General features: G+C 42.0%; 3 protein-coding genes across 11 annotated transcripts in view; 1 reads left to right on the top strand and 2 right to left on the bottom strand.

The window, feature by feature from the left end:
- The window catches only part of CERS3 (ceramide synthase 3), a 46079-nt gene extending 35412 nt beyond the window's left edge, over positions 1–10667 (bottom strand). The window contains exon 1 of one of the 3 annotated variants that reach the window (XM_017805143.1): positions 10560–10667. Coding sequence is in view for 1 of the 3 variants with exons in the window: in XM_017805141.1 (XP_017660630.1) it covers positions 1730–1914 (185 nt within the window). In the remaining 2 variants the exon portion in view is untranslated. The other 2 variants (XM_017805142.1, XM_017805141.1) reach the window with 2 other exon arrangements.
- Positions 10668–10734: 67 nt separating this feature from the next.
- Positions 10735–22127, bottom strand: LINS1 (lines homolog 1). Its single transcript, XM_017805140.1, has 8 exons — positions 22015–22127; positions 19061–19271; positions 17673–18162; positions 17490–17579; positions 16514–16655; positions 15678–16268; positions 12667–12847; positions 10735–11688 (listed from the first exon to the last, which is right to left on the bottom strand). Exons 3-8 carry the CDS (start codon positions 18144–18146, stop codon positions 10764–10766), a joined length of 2403 nt encoding a protein of 800 aa, XP_017660629.1. The 5' UTR covers positions 18147–18162; positions 19061–19271; positions 22015–22127; the 3' UTR covers positions 10735–10763.
- Positions 22128–22445: 318 nt separating this feature from the next.
- The window catches only part of ASB7 (ankyrin repeat and SOCS box containing 7), a 31800-nt gene continuing 30049 nt past the window's right edge, over positions 22446–24196 (top strand). For 5 of the 7 annotated variants that reach the window (XR_001873189.1, XR_001873190.1, XM_017805239.1 and 2 more), the window contains exons 1-2: positions 22446–22490; positions 23147–23243. The gene's annotated coding sequence lies outside the window, so the exon portion shown is untranslated. The remainder of the gene's footprint in view (positions 22491–23146; positions 23244–24196) is intronic. The other 2 variants (XM_017805235.1, XM_017805236.1) reach the window with 1 other exon arrangement.

The following is a 24196-nucleotide window of genomic DNA, read 5'->3' as shown; positions in this document are numbered from 1 at the left end:
CTGGGGGAAAAAAAAAATATTAAAAAAAAGTGAACCAGACTTCTTTGAAATGATTCATTTTCTGGGTGAAAGTTCCCATGCTGTCTCTACTTAAAGGTAAATCATTTTTGAGCAGCTGAAATGGTTTTAGCTGACAGCAGGCTGCTGAGGAAAGTGAAATACATTTCTCTCACTATACAATTACAGTGCAAACTATGTCCACTTTTAAGCTTTAAAAATCCATAACATGGACAGAGTGAAATAAAAAGCTGTGAAATAACTCAAATATCTGCAATAATTTTGAGATGAAAGTAGTCATTGGGAAAAAAACAAACCCTATCCAAAGTACAGGTTCTTAATAGACACTTAATTCATGAAAAGTTTGAACAAACCTAAAGGAACAACACTTGATGCTTTAAGAACTTGGTAACCAATTGTCAGAATGCAGGGAAAAATCTTTTAAATTATGACACTTTTCTTCAAATTATTACTATTAGGAAAAGATGTAAAAGGGATTTTTTTTTTTGTAGCTTAACAATGTTCTATTTGAAATAAAACCCTGAAGTGCAGCTTAAAGTGCTGTTTTATAATGGAGATTTTCCCAGAACTGTGACTCTTCATGGGCACTTATTTAAAGTAAGAAGTAAGGGCAGAGAAGAATCGAGTGGCACAGGGGTACAGAGTGATCAGGATAAGCGCATTATTAGAAGTACAGCAGCACCATAAAACATGAGAAAACAGTAGAATAGTGAGTAACTAAGAGAGACCTCAGGGTGCAGAGGCTTCTCCACCATCGGTGGATGACTCAAGGTTTTAAATTAGGCCTTGGAAGGCAGGAAGGGGACAGAGCTGGTGCATCTGTGCTCTGGAAAACTCTATTTGCAGCTTCCTGAAACAGAACTTTCAAGAATAACACACACTTGGACACTGATGGTCTCTGCACCCCCTGACCCAGCAGGCACCCCAAGGCTGGTGAGCTCCACTGTTCCCAGCTCTCCTCCTGGTTATCCCCCTTCCTTTGCAGCTTAACCTGCCCAGACACTCCCCACCCACAAACCCGACTGGAGGAGGAGCCAGAACGGAACTGGTCTTTCATTATTTCAACCACTCTGACATCCTTTTCATGTCCTAACAAATGCAAGGGAGATCTTGAGTTAAATGTGCACCAGCAAAGCCTCTTCATCAGCAGTGGCACCCCAGGTGAAGGGCTGAGCTAGGAAGGTAGTGAAAAATAGAAATACACTGCAAAAAGTGAGAGAAAAATGTGACTGGGGCTGCTCCAGCTGAATGTTGTAGCATTACTGTGAAGTAACCCTTTCTGGCACTTGTTTAGATGTGTTATTTATAGCACTAGCTTCTTCAGATCCTCAACAGGTAAGTCTTACAGAAAAAAACCAAAACCTCTGTTAAACTGAATTTCTTAAAGAACCTTTTGTTTTTCTTAGCATTTTACAGAACAAAATTAGAACTACCTTTTTTAAGCACCTTAAATTCAACGTTTTTTCTTCCACATTATCACATCTACTTCATTAATTAACACTTTTTCCTTGTTAATAAATATTCCTCCCTTCCAGTTCAGAAAGAAGTGCTCTTACAAGCACTTAACAGGATAATGATACAAGAAGTAGAAAAGCAAAACTGCTACTGTAACCTGTATTACCTTTTTTTTTCCCCAACAAAAAGCAGTTCTCATAGGTTGGAATACTTAGTGGCAACATATAAATCTCATTAAGGCCACCCTATTCTTTACCTGAAGATGATATACTCTAATAAAACAGTGTTAGATACCAGCACATGCTGACAATTCAGAGCAGAGCCTGATGTAAGGAGAGGCGAAAACCCCAACCCAACAAAACCTACTAGAACAGGAAAAAAGGAAAGGAAAAAAGAATTCCTACCTTTATGATGTTGCAGCCAAAGAGACCATAAGCACATTAGCAGGGAAGAGGCATCACACTCCCTCCTCTGACGGAGGTAAACACGCCCTATCTCCAGAACCCTTTCAAATTCCTCCCAGACCCACCCAGCAAAGCTGCGCTTCAAGATTTCTGACTGAGGGCAATTCCTGATGTCATCCCCATCCACTCCTGAAACCCGGGAGCAGCAGAGCCTCCCTGCCTTCCCTGCTGCTCCTTTCAACACGGAGAGATGAAGAAATGTTTGAAGCCACGTGGTGTTTTGTTGCAGGATGAGAATTTGTCTCACCTTGTGTTGCTCCACACGCACTCCCGGAGGATGCAGCGCCTCTGAGGGGGCAGGAAACGCCAAACGCACCCCTTCACTCTGACAGCCTTTAGAGGTATTATTAGATGAAGAGTGGGGTTTTAAATAAAGGTAGAGAAAGGTTTCTGCTCCTATTGACCAGTCTCAGCAATATTTCCAGCCTCAATCCACGGAATGTTTTACAAGTGTTCCAGTTCCTCAGAAGATATAAAATGGAATTTCCGAGGGAAGCACACACTGAGTGTGTGTTTGGTTACAGATCCCATATAAACACATCAGTTTTACTTTAACCTATGTAATTTTTAATTTTTTTTTTAATTCTATGACTAAGGAATCAGGATGAAAGTCACCTCTCAACAATTTCAAATCCTAAATAACAGCTTTCAGGAGGGTTGGCATTACTTTGCATTCTGGTGGGCAGAATATTGTTGGAAAGGGAGAAGAAAACCTCTTATTAGCCCTTTCTTCCTGCTCTGCAGTCAGCAAACATCAACCCATGACATGGGAGCACAAGAACAGAAGAAACATGAAACAATAACTGATAATGCTCCCAGCCTTCACTGGTCTGGGCTCCAAGACTTCCTAAACCACAGATGGTGTCTATGGAAATAACTCTGGAGAGTATCCCCCCCCCACCCAAGGCCTTCATTTCCACAACTCCTTTGGAGCACATTGAGACTTTCATTTCAATCTCTAAGCCTGCAGTGAAAGGAGATGTGTGACCCAGGCAATATTTGGATCCTGTTCATTTATTTCCTCCCAGAGAAAAGTGTAGGTTTGCTCACACAGGTTTATTTTTTTCTTTGAGGTTTTGTATCTCGCAGCTACTGCAGGTCTTTGGTCCTTCCATAAAACTGGGAGCAGTATTCAATCACCTGATGCACCAGAGAAGCATTAAACATGAAGGATTATTTCAGAAAGGAGTATGGCTTTGCTGTTGCTTTAAATGATCTCCATAATTTCCCACATCTGAACAAACCACTGCTGTGAACCAAGCAGAAGATTTAGGAACCCTCTGCCAATTAGGAAAGCCTAGAGCAAGCTGATTCATATATCACTTGGCTAATCCTGTGCCAGTAATGGAATAGCCAACTGGCAGCAACACCTTTCTTATGCCTAAATCCACAATTTCTTCACTGTTACAGTAAACAGCAAAAAACAAGTTTGTTTGACTGGAGCAAGTGTGGGACTGCTACCAAAAAAAAAATAAATGGGAAAACACGTTCATCCTTTCTCAGGAGCATTTGTGGGGTAGCACTCACCACCTATGAAGGAGGCTATTACAGGATTAAAGATATTACATGGTAAATGCCAAGCTAACCATACCCTCTTGATCAAAGTGCCCACTGGCCTGGCAATTACCACTGCACTTTCATAGTGCTCACCCTTCAGGTATCTTCAATTTGAATGCTGCAAAAAAAAAAAAATGACATGAAACAAAAAACCACCTTAGTCTGTACATCTCCATGAGAAAATTTAAAAATCTAAGTGTTACTACTCCTTACTTGCAGCAGAACAACTACTCAATCACCGGAAAATTAAATATAACCAAACATAATAAGATAACTAAATATAAATGGATAATGGGGCCATGGGTTTGACTCAATTATTTTACATATCACTGGAAATTATGTATAAGTTCTCAGTAAAAAAGAGTATTAGAACAAAACAAGAAAAATTCACTTCTTTCACAAAATGTCACAATTCACCTCTGTATTTTCCAGCCAGTTAAACAGATACAATAAATTACAGTGAATCCACTGGGTGTGAGCTCTCCTTTGAGCTTCCAAGCAGTTACATAAGAGAGTTAATAGTATTAGTTAACTTTCTCAGTAGGGAAAACCCTGTTGGCAAATCTTTGAGACAGTATTAAATCTTAAACTTCCACAATCAGAGCTGTTGTGTGTGGTGGTACCTGAAGGGGGAAGAAGAAAAAAACCACACCAAAACCATCCCCTAAGGGTTTCTTTTGTTTTCTTTTATATAAAAAACCCCTTGAATTAATCTGGGGAGCCAAAAAAAAAATGTTCTAAATATACTGCTATTAGTGCCAAACTGTTTTTGCTAATTGATTATCTCAATAGCAGACATTTAATCAAATCTCAGCCATATGTATACATGGAGAAAGAGCAGGAATCAATTTGATACAAAACTAATAATTTGGCCTCTGAATTCTCTTTTCACCGCCAGTGGAACCCACCTGCTTGCTATTCCTTCAAGATTAAAGTAGAACAACTTGACATTCCTATATTTTTTTACTCCTCAAGACTCAATAAATACCTGAAAATTATTCATTCCAAGGACATAAATATCATAACTCACAACCTTGCAATCTGCAGTTTAAAACCTAAGCTCCTCTCCACAAGAATTCAAACCTTCTCCTAATAGACCAACCTTTCCCTACATAAACAGGGATGGAAAAAGTCTATTTACAATCTCTCAAAAAGCTTTTTCTTCAAGCCCTTTCTTACCAGTATGACCTGATTCATAATCCAGATCCTTACAGGGAGATGTTCACTAAGGAGCGGCTTCGTTATTAATTAATTAGTAATTAGTAATGCATTCTGTCATAACTGAAGACTAGATACCTGATTTTGAACACAGCAAGCATTAAGGTAATAAATATTTATCACCCATGAATGCCACTGCAGGACTAAATCAGGAGACAGGATTTGAACACATAGGTTGAAATCTTCAGAACTCTCAAATCTTTTAAAATTATCGTTTCAGAACTTGGTTCATGTGAACTTTAGTCAGAATTAGAAAACTCACTACTTCGACAATCTGAGCTTTAATAATAAGAAGGAAGATGACAACTGGATAAAGAGAGGATGTCAGCAGCAATCCTGGGAGGAGAAAGTGAAGTGAAGGAACACCAACACACTCTACTGCTGATCCAAGCTGCCATGGGCTTTGGATGTGCCTTAGGAAAAAGGCTCCAGGAAAAGACAATGACGTTCCCTGGGGACTGCCTTGTAACCAGCTTCTCTCACACACTCAATTGAGGGGCAGGAACACCACAATTATACTCCCTCTTTCAAGCTCCAAACCCTGGGCTGTGTTTAATTTAAATCCTGAACACAGAGTGTATCAACAACCCTCCTGGACAGGAAGGAACAATCCTCTCAAACCCAGAGGCACAGAGATGTACACATGATTTAGTTGGCTTTCTTTATGCAAAACCCTGGTCCTGTGTTGTCTTTAAATTATCCTTGGTGAGGAGGTTTTTTTCTTTCCCCTCAGTTTAGCAATCAGCTTGTCCATACTTGTCAAATCCCCCTTTCCAGCAACCAGAAACACCAGAGCAATTTGGATATAACTGCACAGCTATAGAAGGTACTTGCACTGAGTTTGTTCCAATATATTTGAAAAGGCAAATTTAGCAAGGAGAGTAACTTTGGGTGCTTCCAAAACAAAAAAAATAACATATATATATAATATATATATATAAAAGGATTGACTTCTATAATTCACCCTTTCCACTCCAGATACTGTATTCCCCCCAAATAACACTCCTATGTTAAGATGCAGGAGACTACTACACACAGTCTTCTGGCTGCAACACTAAGAGATTTAACAATTAATCCAATCAGTTCAGAGAGTTTCTTAATTCATTTCCAACAGTCCAAATAACACAGGATTAAAAAAAAAATGCCTTGTTGATCCTTGGAGCTGGAAGCACTGGTTTAACAACTGTATGAAAATAAACCTCAACAATTTGTAACACTTGCAGGTAAGACAATGCTGCAAACATTTGATTACATTCCTGGGAGACTCTCGGAGCATCAATCTTGATCCACCCACAGAGAACACAAAATATAAGCATTTGCTTGGTGCAACTGAAAGGCAACTCCTTTGATGCTTCACACCCAGCAATTCCCACCTCTGCAGCAGCTCCTAAGTGACAAATCCAGGAAACATGGGCATCATGCTGGTCAATAATTTTAGCTGAGGTGAAGAATGAGGTGGCCCCCCCTTAGAGGGACCAATGCTCTGTTGAAGGTGACCAAGTACCGGACTTTCTCTCAAGGAGATAAATAATTTTAAAAAAAACTGGTTGAGTTTTACATTTGCTGCTCAATGGATCTTCACCCAACTCTCACAGAAAGTCAGCACAAAGAGAACACTGCTTTCACACATGATTTTCCTGAAGTATATAAATACCATCAAGGAAACCAAGTACTGCAGGTAAGTTTCCAGAAAACATTAATTTCTGTTTCAGTTAAACCCCAACAGCAAAGAGCCATAAAAGGTCTGCAGTGACAAAGTTATTCTAAGAGCTGACAAAGCCATTTGAAGGTTATATTTGGAGATAAAAATCAGCAAGGAAAGAAATAAGGCCACTGCATTTTGTCATTTGACAACAAATCTTTCTTCCTTGATCAATATACTCTATTTTTGCAAAATAGACTTAAAATTATTATTCATTTTTTAACATGTAGCTATTACTTCCTTCTAATTAGCCATGGGCATTTGGAACTTCTTTTAAACTCCATAAAAAGTGATCAGATTTCAACTCTTTAGCACCAGGATGAGATGGGACAGATCCTTGGACAACTCCAATTGGCAGCTACAACTCCTGACAGAATTTCAGGATGGGTACATGGAAACCTTCCCTACAAACTTTAAGGGAGCCAACATTCAGCACTGCTCACTTTTGAGGTTGTATGTGCTACTTTCAGACATTTCACATTTTTTCCCAGTCTTCCTCCTAAAAGAACACTGCTGACTGACAAAACTCATTTTTTGGAAAGCAGGAACCAACAATAACTAATTGTAATTCTCCATGCAAGATTTTTGCCATAAAATATATTCTTGTATTCCTTCCACCCTTGCTGTGAGCCAGCAGCCAGCCAGCTCTCTATTAAAGAGCATCTCTGACACTTAACAGCAATAAATTAATTTACACAACATTTAAGAAGATAATGGCTTGGAAAAGCTTAAATCCCTGAGATGTTTCTCAACCAAGTCCAGGCCCATGCCTGATGCTGAGCTGGTGACAGTAAAAGCCTGCCTTTTATCCACTCTGACACACACTGTTGGCTTCCAACAAGACTTCAGAGTGAACCAGGTGGCCTAAAGGAGTTGTACAAAATACAACAAGAATTTACAAACTCCTTTGGACAACCCTAAGGGAAAAGACAGAGAAGCAACACTGTAATGACCACAATATTTTCACTCCTATGGACGCTGATAAATCCCTGATTGTGACTTCAGAAATCATCCCACACTGACTCTGGAAGAAGTACAAACAAAGCTTATCCTGCAGTGATAAACCAGGGAACAGCCAAGGCTCCTTATTCCCAGCTTGACAAGGGTATCATAAGTATAGAATTTCCAAAGGTTGGTTTTTATTCTTGTATTACAGGATTAAAACTTGTACTACAAGTCTTAAAAGTAGAATGGAAAGCAGTCGTAAAATTATTGGAGAAAATCCAGTTTGAAGAACCACAACCTGGATTCAGCTGTAACTGCTGCAATCAAGCTCTAGAAACATTCAAGTTAAAAAAAATATTCTTTTTAAAAAGCACATCCTGTGAGCAACTTCTAGTGCCAACTGCTTACCTCATTAAAGCATAATTTATTCTATTGATGTTGAAGGTAAAATCCTCAAAACAACAGCAAAAATGGGGACTGTGGACATTTCAGGGTAAGTCCCCACATAGAAAATTGTCTCCACAAAGGCCACCTGATTTATTCGGTTTCTTGCTTTGACATAATACAAGAAAAGTTGATAGACATCAATATCCAAAGGTAAGGCACATAAATATCCTAGTAATGACCTAATCCCTAATATTTACATTGGTAATACGTTCTGCAGCTGAATTAATTTGTTCTAGCAATAAAATAAAATAAAATAAAAAAAAATAAAAAACTGCCTAAAACTTTTAGGTTGTAAAAAAACCCCAACCAAAACCCAACCATCCCACCTCATATACTCAACGGGTTAAAATACAATTTCTTTTGCCAGGTGCTTTCTTTGTGCTTGGCTTTTTGAATACAGACATAGAACTAATACCCACCTTCACGGCTCACACTCATTTTGACATATAGTACAGTAAAATAATTAAAATATATAGTGCAATAAAAAAACCTTGACTCACATTGATTTAACTCCACCTCAGGTCCTACAGTTCATAAATGGTAAAATATCAACACATTAAGGTATCTAATTGCCAGATACAAACCACATTTACTCATTTTTACAACTGAGAAATCCTGAGAATTGAAACAATGGCTTCCTGAGAAGGGAAACATGCGGGAATGATCACTACTAATAACCAACTGGGCACACAAAGAGCCTGTAAGAATTACATACAGTTGGATTGCAATTGAATTTGCTGTATTAAAAAAAAAAAAAAGAAAAAAAAATCAAGCTGTGGCTCCTACATTTCTTGCTAAATTTTACACACTGTTCTGAGATGTCTAAACTTTTTACTTTAAAAACATTTAGATAGTTGTAGTAATTACTGATAAACAAGAAGACAAGGACTCATCCAAAATTATCTCCTCATTTTACCTTTCCCACCGACCTTATGGTATCAGTGTCTGAGAGACACTGTTGCAATTTAGGTACTTCCAACCGGCCAAGTCTAGACCAAGAAATGCTGAACAGTCCTGTGTTCACTGAAAACAAGGGAATTGCTCAGTTTAAATAAACTAGTCAGCAAAGGCTAGATTAGAAAAGGAGTGAGGAGAGTGGAAAAGATTTCACTGAAATATACCTACCTACCTACTTTTACAATCGTGATCTTGAGAAACACTTGCTCAAGCACCTCGCCAAAGGCACTTCCCATGTTTGAACTGAAAAGTTCCCAAGTTGTCTGGAGCTGCATCTTTGAATATGCCCAGAGGGATTTTAGTCCTGATAGAAATGAGCAACTCAGCATCCAGAGCACAACTGAGTTCAAACAGTGGAGAGAAGCCAGGCATGTCTGTACCCCGGACAACTGCAAGGGTAGTTCTTAACTAAGTCTCTGCAGGCATGAATGGAAAGGGTTCCACTCCTTGACATTCTCACCCACTCCTCTCAACAACAGTTATCTCAGGAAGAACCCAAAGTACAGTGAACACTCAGAATATTCAGATCTCCTTCGGGCCAGTGAAGAGGATCACTCCTTCCCATCTAACTGCCAAGTGATTACCACTGTCATCCTGGAGAGCACTGTAATTTCCAGCTAAATTATCTCATAAGCTTCACCCAGTTTTCTTCCCCTGCCAAAAGTGTTGATTCACCAGTTCAGAGCTCAAGACTAGAAGATGGCCACAGAGATTTGTGGGTCAGTCACCTGCTCCACACACTGTTTTTGTCTTACCTCAGTATTTATTTTAATTTAACACTAAACAGCTACTTAAATGGAAGAGAGGACACGCTCTGTTCTGATTGAGAACCAAGCACTTACCTTCAAGAGAAGATCCTAGAAGGAAAACTCTTTCTCACAGTTCTGAGGAGGTCTGAGATGTTTCCAGCATTCCTGTTGTCAGTACTTTCCCTCTGCCCAACCCTTGCAGGATCACTACAAGCTGCTCTTTAAATGTCCCAACATGAGGTGCCTTCCTGCAAAGTGCACACACTGAGCTGCATCCTGAACTTGCTCCCCTCAAGCAAACTCTCAGACACTCACTTTTCAGGTTATTCAAATTACATCTAATTAAAAAAAAAATATAATTTAGTATCTTAAATATCCATCTCACTACATTGGAGTCACTTAATTTTAATTATCTTTCTGAATTAACAAATTTAGTAAATGTACATTCTATACTTACATGAAATGCACAATGGATGCAGGAAATTCTGTTGGAATTTCACTTCTGCACTACCTAAACTTAATTAAGATATAATCCTCCACTGAAGTGTTCCATAATTAGACAATTTATGCATTAGTTTCACATCTACCTTTTCTTTTAATTAAAGTAATATACACATGTGAAGGTGCACTTAGAGCCAAGCACTGATGCTGAACACACAGTATAAACACCACAACTCTCACTTTTATTTAGCTCAACCTCTAAGCAGTCAAGACCCTGAGATGAGCTCACCTGGTTAGAGCACAGTGTTAATAACACCAAGGTTGGGGTCTAATCCCTGTCCAGGCCATTCATGTAAGAGTTGGGCTCGATGATCCTTGTGGATCCCTTTCAACTGAGAGTATTCTGTGAAGTGTTGCATTAACTCCACCCTGTAGTCCATAACCCACTACAATTTGGCCATGAATTCATAAATAGAATGATGTTATGTATAATTGACAATATTTTAAGTATCATGTATTTTTGATGTGCTTTCACATCGGCCATTTATTATCAAATTTTGAATGCCTAACAATTAATCCTTATATACTGTACACTGACATACATACCATGAATAAGCCCAGGACTCTCAGGTCATGGATCATATCACTGCTCCAACTGTAGATTTTTAAGGTGTCAACCAAAAACATGTTTATCCTGCCTGAGGTTAAATACACTGACTAGTGCAAGAGGCATGAGCTGCAGAAGTCATTAGTCTCATGGAAATATTCCCTGGTGTACTAGTTAAAAAAACCCCACCAGAATGCTTTGGATTATTGTGGATTCATGTTCTTCCTCATCTTCTCAATGTGGCTCAGTAGTTTCAACAATGCTGTGGGATTATATGGGAAAAGATTTCTTCTCTGCAACCTAGAAATAGCTTGTTGCAGCTCTTCCAAGCACTTGGTTGATTTATAAAGCATTATTCTTAAGGGAATGATGTTATCCAAGGACGTCATAAGAGTCCAACAGGATGAGGGATGAGATCCCTCCTGTTTCAGAGGCAACACTTCAGACGTGCAGATTTTCCAGTTATCAGCTGTGTAGCTGCAACCAGTTCCCCTTCTCCTCTTCTCACCCTCATTGTTTGCAGGCACCTGCTTTGTGTTTACCGAGCACTCTTTTCCATCTGATTCCAACTCGGAGTCTTCTGAGCTGTCGTAATTAACGAGGCTTTGAAGGGAGCCCGGCAGAGCCCCCGGCAGAGCCGCGCTATCGGCGCTTATCAGTGAGTCAGACTCGGCTTCATTAGCACCTCGCTCTGCTGTAAACACGCAGCCATCGGGAGAGGAAGACAAAGACAGCGCAGTCGGAGGGGCTGGTTCACAGCCAGCGTTTTGCAAACTCTCGTCAGTCACACAGCTTTGCTCTTCATCACTCACACAGCTTGGCTCTTCTGGATGGGGTGGCTGGGCAGGAGACACGGACTGCAAAGCGCCGTGTTTGGTATCAAAATGGTTACAGACAGCTACGAACTGGTGCCACTCTCTCCTAAGGAGCTTTAAATACCTTACCAAGTACTCCAGAAAGCAAGTTTCTGATGAAATCAAAAAATCTAGAAGCACTGAGGAATCAAATGCAATCTTTTCCAGAAAAAATAAGAAGATACAGTGTGGATTGTATCCACCTGCATGAGTATGGATGTTCCAGGAGTCCTCCTCTTCTTGGCTTAAGTTATCAGCAGCATCGGGTCGTAACCTGGAAAGCAAGTCATGAAATACACTCAATAAAATGGAAGTTTACAAGTTTCTTTTAAAAAACAGCTGTGTCCAGAAGGTGGTATTCTTGCTCTTTTTAATTTTGTCAAAAAGTAAAAACCAAGAAAAAGAAGGTTTTGTATCAGAAAGAGAAAGAATAAAGGCACGTGGGGCTTGGAGATTGGACAGTTCAGGAAGCCAAAGCACTTAAAGCAGGACTTAAAGGGCACTACTCCTTAGGAAACATCCTGGAATAATCAAAAGTACAACACATCAACTGTGTTTTAACATAATATAAAATAATATTATATCAATAGTTTTGTAAACCTGAACACTTTCAGGATGTTAAGCACATTGGAAGAGTGGCCTACTTTAGTTAAGTGTCTAAGAAGGATTTGTGTTTTTATTACTTCCATGTCTTCACACCTGAAGCTTGAGGGACTTGTATAAATTAGGATAATATCTTGTATGGTAATTTAAACAACAACAAAGCACTGAATGTCCAGAACAAATCCATGAAGAACACATTTCAGTTGTTAGCAATTAAGTTTTTATCAAGTAGCTACAATTCCTATGGGCCCAATCCTTGGAAACTCTGTCAGAAGTACTTGAATTCTTGAAGTTTAAGTCTAAGATCCCATTCTTGTCTAACTCTGTGTTTTAAGAAAACAGTGTTGCTTTTTATCTGTCTAACCACTATTTTAGGTGTGAAGTCAATTACCCTGAATTACAGGATATGATAAAGTATTTAGTAAGAAATTGTTTCACAACTCCCCTGTTTCAATCCAAAAAAAGATTTAAACAAATCATCAGCTCTTACATCACACATTATCATATTGCCCTGAGCTTTGGGGGTTTTAAATTATCAAAAATAACTTTGATTTATATAAAAGTAACCAATGGGAATGTTATTTATATCACAATATAAATAACTAAATTACAGTTCTTCATAGTTCTCTCAAAAAAAAAGTACACTAACCTATCCAATTTTAAATAAATGAGTAATAAAGCTTTAGCAGCTTCCCACATGTCATCATCTTGCTCTATGAAAATCAAGGAGAGCCATTCACAGTGGTGCACAATTGGGTGAGACTGTGGGAAAGGCTTTAGGTGACTCCTCCAGAACATCAACAGCTGGGACATGGAACTCTCAAAGTCTCCTGAAAAAGGAAAAAAAGGAGTAACCATGAATTTTGCTATATGGTTCTTTTTGTTGCTAAACAACATATACACCTTTTATTTTTCAAATTAACAGTGAATAACAGTTCATGAATGCATTTATCTTTCCTTAGCTCAACTGATTTGACACAGCATCAAATTTTCTAGGTTAGTTCTTGCCATTTTAGTGCAGTAGCTTATTCATAAAAATAACTATTTATAATCATTAGAGACTCCCTTAAGTCAAAAACCTTGCATCTTCAAAACTAATAATGTACTACATCCTGGTACTAAATATCAGTTTTTGAGGTAACACAGCACACATTCAATGTTTAGAAACCAGAAAAACTTTCTGCAACCTTGAAATCAGTTTTACTCACCACATCACTACGTGATTTTCCTTAATGTTTGACTTTAAGATTTGCTATTCCTCCTAGCAAATAACAGGAACATCAAATTATCTTTGTTATTAATAGTTATTATTTAGACCGAAATTCTTCCCTATAAATCAAAGCTATCAGGAAATGACTCTCAAAATTGAAATGAATTAAAGTTAAGCCACTTTAATTCATGTTGAAAAAAAAAAAAAAAGAGGATCAACCAGCTTCCTGGAAGGGGAGTTACCATATTAAAGAATTTTGGTGCTTGTTTTAACCACTTCAATTAATGTCACTAAAATAGAAGCACCATTCCCTCTCAACCTGAAATTCCTCTTGACAGTTGGGGTTAAAGAACTCATTTTTTGTGTCACGAATCTGGAAAAGAAAGGAGACTTTTTTTCTTTGAGAATGAATTTTCACAGAGACATCTAAAATAGATATAACCTACATTTGTTCTTTTCACTTGTTCTTAGACAATATATACATTTTTCAGGAGGTGGATCATAAGTTAAATATTCTCTACAATACTTAAAAAACTTTAAGAATGCTCCTGACATCACAAATATAACATCTTCCAAAATCTGGAAAAAGTGTCAGAAGCTGTCTTACAGAAGTCTGTGGCTCTTTTGCACAGATGAATTAAAAAGTGACTTTTCGACTTCCTAAACAGTGCGAAAATATAGAAAGTAAAATAACATTTTAGCTACACGTTTAAATAACATCTAGAATTTGTATTAAAATGTCTCAGTGCATTTAAAACGCTGTAAAATGGTGTCCTTGTTTAGAAAGAAATATGTGGCAAAAAAAATTTATAACTAATAAATACAGGAGTGCCCATTGTATCTGACTGGAAGCACTGCTTCAGAACTGAACTGAAACTGCCTTTCCATTTTTTCCATGCAATCCAGGACAGCACTCTGCTTTCATCATGGTATCTGCACGTCCACATTCACCCAGCGCAGCATCAGAAGCGCATCATGTGCTCCCAGGTGGAAAAAGGCGAGTGGGAAGCTGGGATTCCAGGAAGGCCTCTCAGGCAGAAAGCCTCACCCCACTGCCTCATTAGAGCATGGGAGAAGGGCTGCTCCCGGGCTCCCAGGGTGACACAGCAACGCGTCCTCTCCCCCCAGGAACACATTCCCACATTCCCTGCCATCCCACCCCGCTGCTGCCTCGTGGCATCTGCCCTTCTCCCAGTCTGATCCGTGAGCTCAGGACAAACACACTCAGGTAGGGAGGTATGAGAGGAATGCTCAAGCTATGCTCACACCTACTAATTGAAGGGATAGACCCATCAGTCAGGGTGAAGGACACAACCACTTTACATAAGAAGGATGGGGACATGTTGGAGCAAGTCTAGAGGAGGCCATGGAGATGCTCTGAGGGCTGGACACCTCTGCCATGGAGACCTGGGGTGACACGGACACATGGGGTGTTCAGCCTGGAGAAGGCTCCAAAGTCAGGAGCCCCTCTGCTCTGGAGCCAGGCTGGGAGAGCTGGGGGGGTTCACCTGGAGAAGAGAAGGCTCCAGGGAGACCTCAGAGCCCTTTCCAGTGCCTAAAGGGGCTCCAAGAGCACTGAGGAGGAACTTTGGACAAGGGCCTAGAGGGACAGGACAAGGGGGAATGGTTTCCCACTGCCAGAGGGCAGGGTTAGATGGGATATTGGGAAGGAATTCTTCCCTGTGAGGATGGGGAGGCCCTGGCACAGGTTGCCCAGAGAAATTGTGGCTGCCCCATCCCTGGAAGTCTGTCCAAGCCCAGGCTGAACAGGGCTTGGAGCAACCTGGTCTGGTGGAAGGTGTCCCTGCCCATGGCAGGGGGCTTGGAACTGGCTGATCTTTAAGGTCCCTTCCAATCTAAGCCATTCTACGATTACATGATAAGTCCCATAATTTCCCTGTGCCTTACTTTGGAGCTTCATTATTTTTATTTACCTTTCTATCACACTGTTGGTTTTGCCTCGTTAAATTACTTGTCTGACAGTAATGCCTTGTACTTTCAATAAAATAAATACATATTGGTACCTAAAGTTCTACCTCCCTGTTAGAGAGAGAAGAGTGTTACCTGCAGTTCCTTTCAGTTCCCCACCCTGAACAGATGCTTGTGCTATGGACTCGCTTCTTTTCCAACTGGAGAAGAGCCTGATGTTCCCAATCTGGCTCAGCTATTTCAAGTATTAACACATGTTCCAAACAGGAAAAGTTTTCAATCCCAAACGCAGCTGTTTCCAGCCCCCCTAAATTGCAGGGATTGGATAAAATGCAAGGAGACAACCAGTTAGGCAGGACACAGCACCAGGAGGTTCTTTGGGTGGGTCTTCTCTTTCCTTCCTCCCTCCCATCACCACTAATTCAGCTGAAATTATTTACAGCCTTAATGAGCTGTGATTACAAAATCTGAAAGCTTTAAAACCTTCTGCTTAACGAGCAAAACTAAAAAAGGACTGTTACCTTTGATTTCTGCTTCTGCTGTGGAGTTGTGAATCTTGAATTCCAGTGCTTTAAGCGCAACCAGACTTAAGGCTCTGAGAACAGTTTGGTCAGAACCACCTTGAGGATCATCTGCAGGAGCAGGTTCACTGCTTCCAAAGTAGCTGGACTTTTCATCGAGTGGGATCTGATTAAGCCAAGTTAAACTCACAACCTGCAGAACAGCATTGCTCAGTGCAAGCACATCCTCACACAAAGGCAGGGCTTGTAAGGACACTGATCCACTTCTAGCATCTTCTCTAGACTTGTGAAGGACACATTTTTTAAGGAGCAAAATGAATTTCTTCTTGATTACATAGGGAATTGGTGAGCTAATGAGGTTCAGGATATAAGAAACTTTCAAAAACAACACTCTCTGGCACCTCAGTGGTAATTCCAGTTCGGTTCTGGAGGCCAAAAGTGCTTCCAGCAGATCTATAAAACTGATCAGGTTGGTTGTAGCTTCAGAATAAGGTGAAGTATAGTGGTGACTGTCAAAATGATGGAACAGGATGGCATTATAAAATCCTTCAAGCACAGCATCAAGAGGAGCCAACAACTTCTTCAAAACCCCTATGGCAACAAAAAACACATTATTGAGCTGATGTGTAACACAATCAGATAAATCAGTGAATAAGGAGTAAAAGTAAGTGTTGGGACTACTTTCAGATTTTAAGTATGTTTAAACCAGTACATCTTAATAGCACTTTATACCCCCTTTCAAAGGAAGGGAGTGGGTGTTCCAGAGCCCACGCTCCCGATGAATTCCAGGTGATATCGCTCCCCCTGGCGGTACCGTCACAAAATCGCCCCAGTACCTGCTTTGGGTAAAACCGCGTCTCTCAGGGTCTCCTTGATAATCGCTGTCAGAGTCCACAGGCAATCTGCAACCGGGGTATTCCCGGGAAATCCCAAGAGAGTGTTCAGAGTAAAGCTGAGCCAGGTGACATTTAATGCATTCTAAGAAAAATGATTCAAAAAACAAATCACATATGTTTCCAATTGCTATGCAAATTAAATTAAATCATAACACCAATGATTTTAAATTGTACCGTAAAAAGATTCAAACTTAGGCACAGACAAAACACAGGTAGAAACAATCTCTCTGTCCAATGCCTTTAAAGTACTTAGGCCTCTAGTTACAAACGTGAAGTCACACAAGCAATGCAACAGAAATTATCTGGATGTTCCAGAAAGGGAAAACCAAACCTCCCCATGCCATGAGACCCACCCAAAATCAGATAATGCTGTAAACAGATCATATCTGAACTCATAACTCCCAGACCCAGACAACTTGGCAAGAAATATTACAAACAGTTCTGAGATAAATCTATGTTCAGAGATGCTACCATGGAGGCTGCAATACATATTCACTAAATATACATCAAAAAAACCCTCAAGAAATTGGAACATTGAAACAAGAAAATACAGAAAAGCATTTGATTAACTTCCAAGAGGTTGTCACTTGTTATCTACTGCATCACCTAACAAATATCAAGGAACTGTAAAAATACTGATAATGAAATACCTGTATTGCAACCTTAAAGAGAGTATTTCTTGTCATCTACATACATTTTACCCTATAAGAGTTTCATGGAATTCCAGATTTTTATATATAAGACATTCCACACTTCTGCTACACATCTGATCTCCTTGCTTTCCATATTCCAGGCTCCTCCTAATACAGCTTAATTTCTTGGAAAATAATAACACTATAAAAACTTGCTGTAGAGTCAAATGGAGAGACCTGCAGGCTCAGTCATTTTTTCAGTTATGAAGTTGTGCCTTACTCACCTCTTCTTTCAGCTGGAAGTACACCAGAGCTGCCAAACTTTGGGAAGCCATGTGGGATAAGAGCCGATCGTGGGGACCGAGCAGAGAAACCTGGGGACACGTGGAAAGGAAAAGCATCTAAGGCACGTTCCTTTTTATTTTCCCTTCTCTCACAAAAATCTTCCACAAGTTTACAAAGCTTACCAGTTTTGAGTCAGTTTTTGCCTCCTTCAGAAGAAGGACAAAGATCTCACAGTACTTCAGTCTCATGCTGGATTCGATTTGCTGGGACTCTGCTTTGGCCACCATCATCTTGATCAGGGTTAACTGCAGCAGCTTCACCTCTCGGGGACAGAACGAGGAGCTCATGCTGGCAAAGCTGTCTGATAAATCATCTGCTGCAGGGACAACCATATCAGTGTCCTGATGGCTCCCAGTACCAGCAGCAGGAGGTGGGAGATGCCTCTGGTGACAGGATTCATCTCCTCCTGCTGGCTGCTCAACACTCAGAGTAAGCAAAGAGGAATAATGATGGCTTTCCTTGGCTAAGGGAATTCCTGCCAGGACATCCTTGTACATCTGCTGCAGGAGGGAGATCTTCATCATGAGGGCATGCAACGTTCCAGAAAATGCTCTGTCACCACTCATAGCAATAAAAACTGAAGCACCACTGGGCATTTCTCTTTGAAGTTACCTAGAAATAAAATACTTTGCTGTTACTGAACTTAACAGGCAACTAGAAAACAACACAAGCACAACACACATTTTTAGAGTTAATACTACCATTATTAAACTTACTTGGAAAATGCAAATTCAGCTGCACAAAACTGTCCCAGTGAGATATTAAAATGAAGAATTACCATGCTGGGAAGAAGTTTACAGTTCCAATATTATATTAATGACACCAATATGACTTTGCTGGAAATAAAACCAAAGGTTACTATTACTGGGGACTACTGCTAAAGATACGAGAACTTGGACCAAATCCTTTCTCTACACTGCTAAAACTACTAAAACCTAAATTCTTTTGTGCCTCCAAAACCAGGCATAAAATTTAAACTGCAAATGTTCAGTGCCCCATTAAGGCTGGAAATGGCAACATCTCTCAAACAAATGAAAACCAAAGGACAAGTCTTGATTTTCCCTGCACTCAGGCTCAAGATCTTAAAAGGGCCCAGTGACTACAAAGTTGCAAATTATAAAATACTTTCAAAACAAAGTGTAAAACTTACTAAGTGCCAATAAAAATACTTAACCATATTCAGAAAAGGTAAAAAAAAAAAAAAAGAAGTCTTTATCCCCATGTCAATGGAACATATCTTTTAATCCCAGCACTGGAACATTCATTAGAGCTTAGAAAGAAGAGCTATTAAGAATTCAAATCTCTCCTTGAAGGGTGAGCACCCACAACTGTAAAGGGCCAGACAGATATCCCATCAGCCCAGGAAACAAATATGCTTAAGAACATCAGGGTTCCTTTCTCACCTATATTAAGAGCAATGCTCATCTGTAGTATTTATCTTTTTAGGGCAGTTTTAACATGTTCTCTAACAAGAACTCTTTTAATTAAAAACAACAAACAAACCCATTACCTTCATCTGTGGAGAAGTTGGGAGTGGGACTTCAGCTGCTTATAGGAATTTTCTTTTTGCATGATTTTTGGATTGCCATCTCTAGTCTGGCATAATCAACCAGGGAGACTTCCAGGCAGGCTCCTGCAGCCATCCATCTGTATTTGGCTTTTATTTAAATGTAGCATTTCTCCTTTTTCACCAAAGGAAGAAAACAGCTCATTCTTCCAACCTGTAAGAAATTCTAAAGGTTATTTATCATCAGATCGAATATTTTAAATTACTATTTCTTCTTAGCAGAATATAAGAAAAGAATGAAACTGCAGAAGTCAGGATGTGAGGCCTTTTTGGTTTAGTTTATAATCTTCACAAGTTTTTAAAAGAATACCAAACACTGAGAATTACACCTGCATTTTTACCACCTGATTTTTTAAGTGCAACTGAAGCACATACTGACAAAATAGCTTCCCAAAGGATTAGAGTTAGACCAAGATATTCTACCCAGACTCCTCATTTCTTCCACCATCCAGAAGCCTTCAGAAGGCTTCAGAAGAGAATCTAAAATTGGAGAGCATGAAGTTGCCTGCAGGAGTGACCTATGATTCACTCAGGTGTGGTATTTTTAAAGACACATCCAGCAATGGCTGAGCTGAAAACTCCAAAATGTTCCAGCATGTTCCTCACCTAATAGGACCAAGAATCCTTCCCCCATTCCTTCCCATATTCCACATTTTAGATGTTAAGGATAAATCTGATACTTCAGGCATTAAATTCGTCCTTCATTTGCAGAATCTCTTTGGAATTCTACTTGAGGTGGAAATTTATGACTTGAAACCTCATAAAATTTCTGCAGCAATCACTCTGTGAATATTTTACATGGCTACTGTTCCTATATTTGAGTTTTACTTCTTCCTAAATTAATACCTAATAAAATGAAATTATCTCAACACATTTACTTCTGTGTTCAAGATCAACTTGAATTATCACCCTGTGTGGCAAATGGACAGATCTCCTGCACAAATTCACACAATCCAGCCAGGTGGTTAAAGCAGAAGAGATTCACACCTTTTCTAGGACATTTTCCTTCACATGATAATGATTGTGATTTCCTGATCCTACCATAACACATTTATGTTCTACCATTAATTACTTTATAAAAACATCTCTAAGATATGTCTCACTCACTCACACATGACAACAGCTCACAAACATCAGTCACAAAAGGAAATGAAAAACGAGGGGGCTTATTTTGAAGAAATTTACTTCAAAGAGGGAGAAAACATCAGACAAGGACTAAATTTGTTTCAGGCACGGCAAGGGAGCACCGTGAAAAGCTCAAAGCTGAAGAGTAAAGAAAAGGAAGCGTATTCATACACAAGAAATGACAAACTCCAACCCTTACTTGTATTATTTATCTGAGTTATTCATGACAGCATCTGAAAACCAATTAAGGTAACGCCTCACAGTGCCAGACTCCTGCATAAACAACAGGAAGCAGTTCAGAAACCTTATATATAGATCAGGCAAAAGACAGAAAGGAGAACTATACAGACGATAAAAAAATCCCAAATAAATATTTTGCTTTATGTTATTTTCATGATTAATAAGGCTTTAAAATGAAAACCAAAGTCAAGTGGGGCTGCAAACAGAATGAGAGAAGAAACTTGGTGGGAAAGGTAATAAGGAACTGAAGATGAAAACTCAGATGGTGGTTGCAAACACCTCCGGAATATCCTAAATCAGAGTTATAAAATACATGTATTTCTACAAGGCGGGATATTTAATTTAAAAGAAAGTCATGCAAATTGATTTCACAGAATCAAAGAATGGTTTGGGCTAGAAGGGACCTTAAAGCTCATCTCATTCCACCCCCTGCCATGGGCAGGGACACCTTCCACTAGCCCAGGTTGCTCCAAGCCTTGTCCAACCTGGCCTTGGACACTCCCAGGGCTGGGGCAGCCACAGCTTCCCTGGGCAACCTGTGCCAGGGCCTCCCCACCCTCACAGGGTGATTCTCTCCTAATTTAACTGGATTAACACTGTTGATACCACATTTTCATTTATTTTTTTTTTACTAACACAAAACAGCTTATGATGACACACAATTACTCAGAGATATTACTGAAGAGGCATAATTATCTATTGTCAAGTGCCTGTATTATTTTTCCCCTGTTATACATATTATTAAATGTTAATCGCATGAGTAGCAAGCGGGAGAAAACAAACTATCCAAAAACCCCACTCTCTTTTCATTAAAAAATTAGAAAAGGCAAAATGGAACCACAGCCCGTGACTTTTGGGAGAGAGTCTGCAGGTTCTGCGTTTCCTTATAACGAAGTGGTTGAAGCATTTAAGAAATAAAACACACTTTGAACTACTTGTACCTGCAGTGACTTCGTAGGCTCATCTCTCAACAATCTGCACCTCAGTGGCCCCTTATCTCTCACACTGGCAATGCCAGGCTGGGCACTGGGAGGAACCCTGGCTGTCGGGGACACCCGGCGAGCACGGACGTGCCGCTTCTCCAGAGCCTCCACAGCTCCTCCTGAGGGCATCTGAACCCTCCCGCCCTTCCAACAACGCGGCTTCTCGCCCCAAGAAGTCCCGAGACCCTCAGCCCGGCGGACCCGCCCAGCGACCCCTCGTTCGTTCGCCCGCCCGGAGCCGCCTCAGCCCCTCCCGGTCTCCCCTCAGGGCTCCCCCTCAGCCCCTCCCGCCCCCGCCTCGCGCCCCAAGGCCCCGCCCCTTCATGCCCCGCCCCTTTCACTCCACTCACGCCCCTCGCTCCCTCAGGACCCCGCCCCTTTCGCGCTAAACCACGCCCACAAAGCACAAGCCCTGCCCTTTTCACTCCAGGCCCTGCCCCTCAGGCCCGCAGCCCGCGTGCCCGTGGCCCCGCTTAGTCACCCCGAGCCGCGGCTCGCACGGGCCTGCCCTGGCCCCGCCGCCCCTGCCGGGCAACGGCCGCCACTCACCCGCCCCCGGCGGCACCGCAAGGCCCAAACTCCGCTCCGTCACAGCGGCAGAACCGCCGCCGCCCCCTGTCGCAAACCCTCTCCTCCTCCCCTTTCCCCCTCGGCTTTACGGCAGCGGGGCGGGTCCTCGGGTGGGCGTGGCCGCCGTCAGCCCGGCGGGCCAATGGGGGCGCGGCGGCGGCGCGCGCGGCGGGGGGGCGGGCCCGCCGTCAGCGCGGCGGACCAATCGGAACGCGTCGCCCGGCGCGCGGGCGGGGGCGGGGCCGGCGCGGCGGGCGCGGATTGGCCGCGGCGCGGGTCAGTGCCCGCCCGCCGACCCCGCCGCGAGCCGAGGGGGGCGGCCCGGAGCGAAGTGTCCCCGCTCGGCTCGGCCCCCCCGACCCCCCGCCCGCCGCCGCCGCCAGCGCGGGGGGCGGCCGCGCCCGGGCCCCCCGGCCCGCCCCGCCCCGCCCGGCGCCGCCACACGGGTCACGCAGGTAACCCCGGCTGCCCCTCGCGGCGCGGGGAGCGGGGGTGGGGGGGCGCGACCCCATGGCCTCCCCTCGCCCGCAGCGGGCAGCCCCCGTGCCCGCTCCGAGGGGCCGCCCTCCCCGTGGGGGGGTGCGCGGCCGCCCCGCCGCCCCTGCGAGCCCCCCCCCGGCGCGCTCCGGGCCGCCCCCGGGGCTGCCCGCGGAGGGGGGTCCCCGTACCCAGCCCCCGGTGCGGCGGCGGCCGCGGGGCCTTGGGGGCTGCGCTCGGCCGGGTTTTTGTGTGTGTGTGTTTGTGTGTCGTGTGCGAGCGGTGGCGGCTCCGGGAGCGTGAACTCCGGCGAGCACGGCGGCGGTTCGGTTTCCCAGCAGCTCGGCTTTCTGCGTTACTTCCTGTCCCATTCTCCGGCACTTGTCGGTACTTCCATTCCCCGCAGGAGCTGCCTTGACAGGGCAGCTCCTGCCGTTGTTATCCCTCCAACTCCTTCGCATATCCCGGGAGAGTGCCCTCCTTCTCCAGGAGACATCCCGATTTTTGATGGATAACCCGTTTCCCTTCCAAATTTTTGAAGGCTCTTCCTATTGCTTTTGTATTGACCATTTCTGCTTTTCATTCCTCTCTTTTACGTAATTGCGTGGCTCAGCTCTACTTTTATTTTTTTTAGGTTTAAGCTGCCTTAAAAGAGAATTAAAAATTGTGACTCCAAAGAATGGAATAAGACAGAAGAGAGAAAACAGCACTCAAAAAAAACCCCCAGAAAGGTGATGATTCATTTAGACTCTCAGAGTCATCCCTAGACACATGGTTTGGCTGGGATTGGGGCCTCTTGTTGTGTTTTTATGGATTTCAATAGGTAGCATTAGATTTCTTTGTTCTCTTAAAACCTACTTGCTGTTGACCTTTTAAAGTTTGAAAGCTCTGAAGCCCATTTGAAGCGCAGTTCCTCTGGTAACACTTCGTAATTTCCTAAAATTAATCTGCAAACGTTATTTTGATTATGAATTTCTACTTAATGTTTTTGTTGTGACTCCATCTCGGTAAGGTCACTTAAAATTACTTCGCTCCCGGGCTGTTAAAAGGGTCTTTTCTTAAAGCCTTTTCACAGATTTATGGGTTCAACAGTGGATTTGCTTCTGCTTTGATTCTAGTGTCTTTTTTGGGCTGGGTCATTGCGTTCTGTTGGTTTAGTCAGACCCAACTCCTGCCTGGGTCACTTTTGTGTGTGTTGTAACGGAGCTGCAGGAATTGAAATTCATTTAATTGGGTGGTGCTTGTTTACGAGTGGTTACTTTTTTGGGCTGAGGTCGCAGAAGGAGATAATGCTGTTAGGTGCTTGAGGGAAATAATGGAAGGAGTCATCCAAACCAATGCTGCTGGTAGGAGGAAGGTTCTGTTTCAGGGGGAGGGCTGTTCTTTGGGAGAATTGCCTGTTTTACGTGGTGAGATGAGGAGATGGGTTCTAAGAGAGAGAGTGGGGGGGTGAGTGATGTCAGTCAGCCTTTTGCTGCATCCTGCTGTTGTGAGCTTCAAATGGTGGAGTTTCTGAGCGTTCTCTTAATGCAGAAGAATACTCGAATCCGTTCTAATCTGTTTCAAATGTGGGTGAGTTGGTTGTTTTGGCACATACACCTTCTGTGTGGGTCCCTCTGGTCTTTGTGGTGTTTTCAGAGATGTCACTGACTGTACCAAAACGTTGGTCATTGTTGGCAAACAG

This window comes from Lepidothrix coronata, unplaced genomic scaffold (assembly GCF_001604755.1).
Source record: "Lepidothrix coronata isolate B3197 unplaced genomic scaffold, Lepidothrix_coronata-1.0 Scaffold11, whole genome shotgun sequence".
In the NCBI taxonomy this organism is placed as follows: domain Eukaryota; kingdom Metazoa; phylum Chordata; class Aves; order Passeriformes; family Pipridae; genus Lepidothrix; species Lepidothrix coronata.
This window is presented reverse-complemented; position numbering and strand designations above follow the sequence as displayed.

Coding starts and splice junctions, on each gene's coding strand:
- LINS1 (XM_017805140.1), bottom strand. CDS start 18,146: ATGCCCAGTGGTGCTTCAGTTTTTATTGCTATGAGTGGTGACAGAGCA. Junction 16,656..17,489: donor ACTTCCAGCTGAAAGAAGAG/GTGAGTAAGGCA, acceptor CATTTTTCTTAG/AATGCATTAAATGTCACCTG. Junction 12,848..15,677: donor AGCAGAAGCAGAAATCAAAG/GTAACAGTCCTT, acceptor TTCCTTTTTCAG/GAGACTTTGAGAGTTCCATG.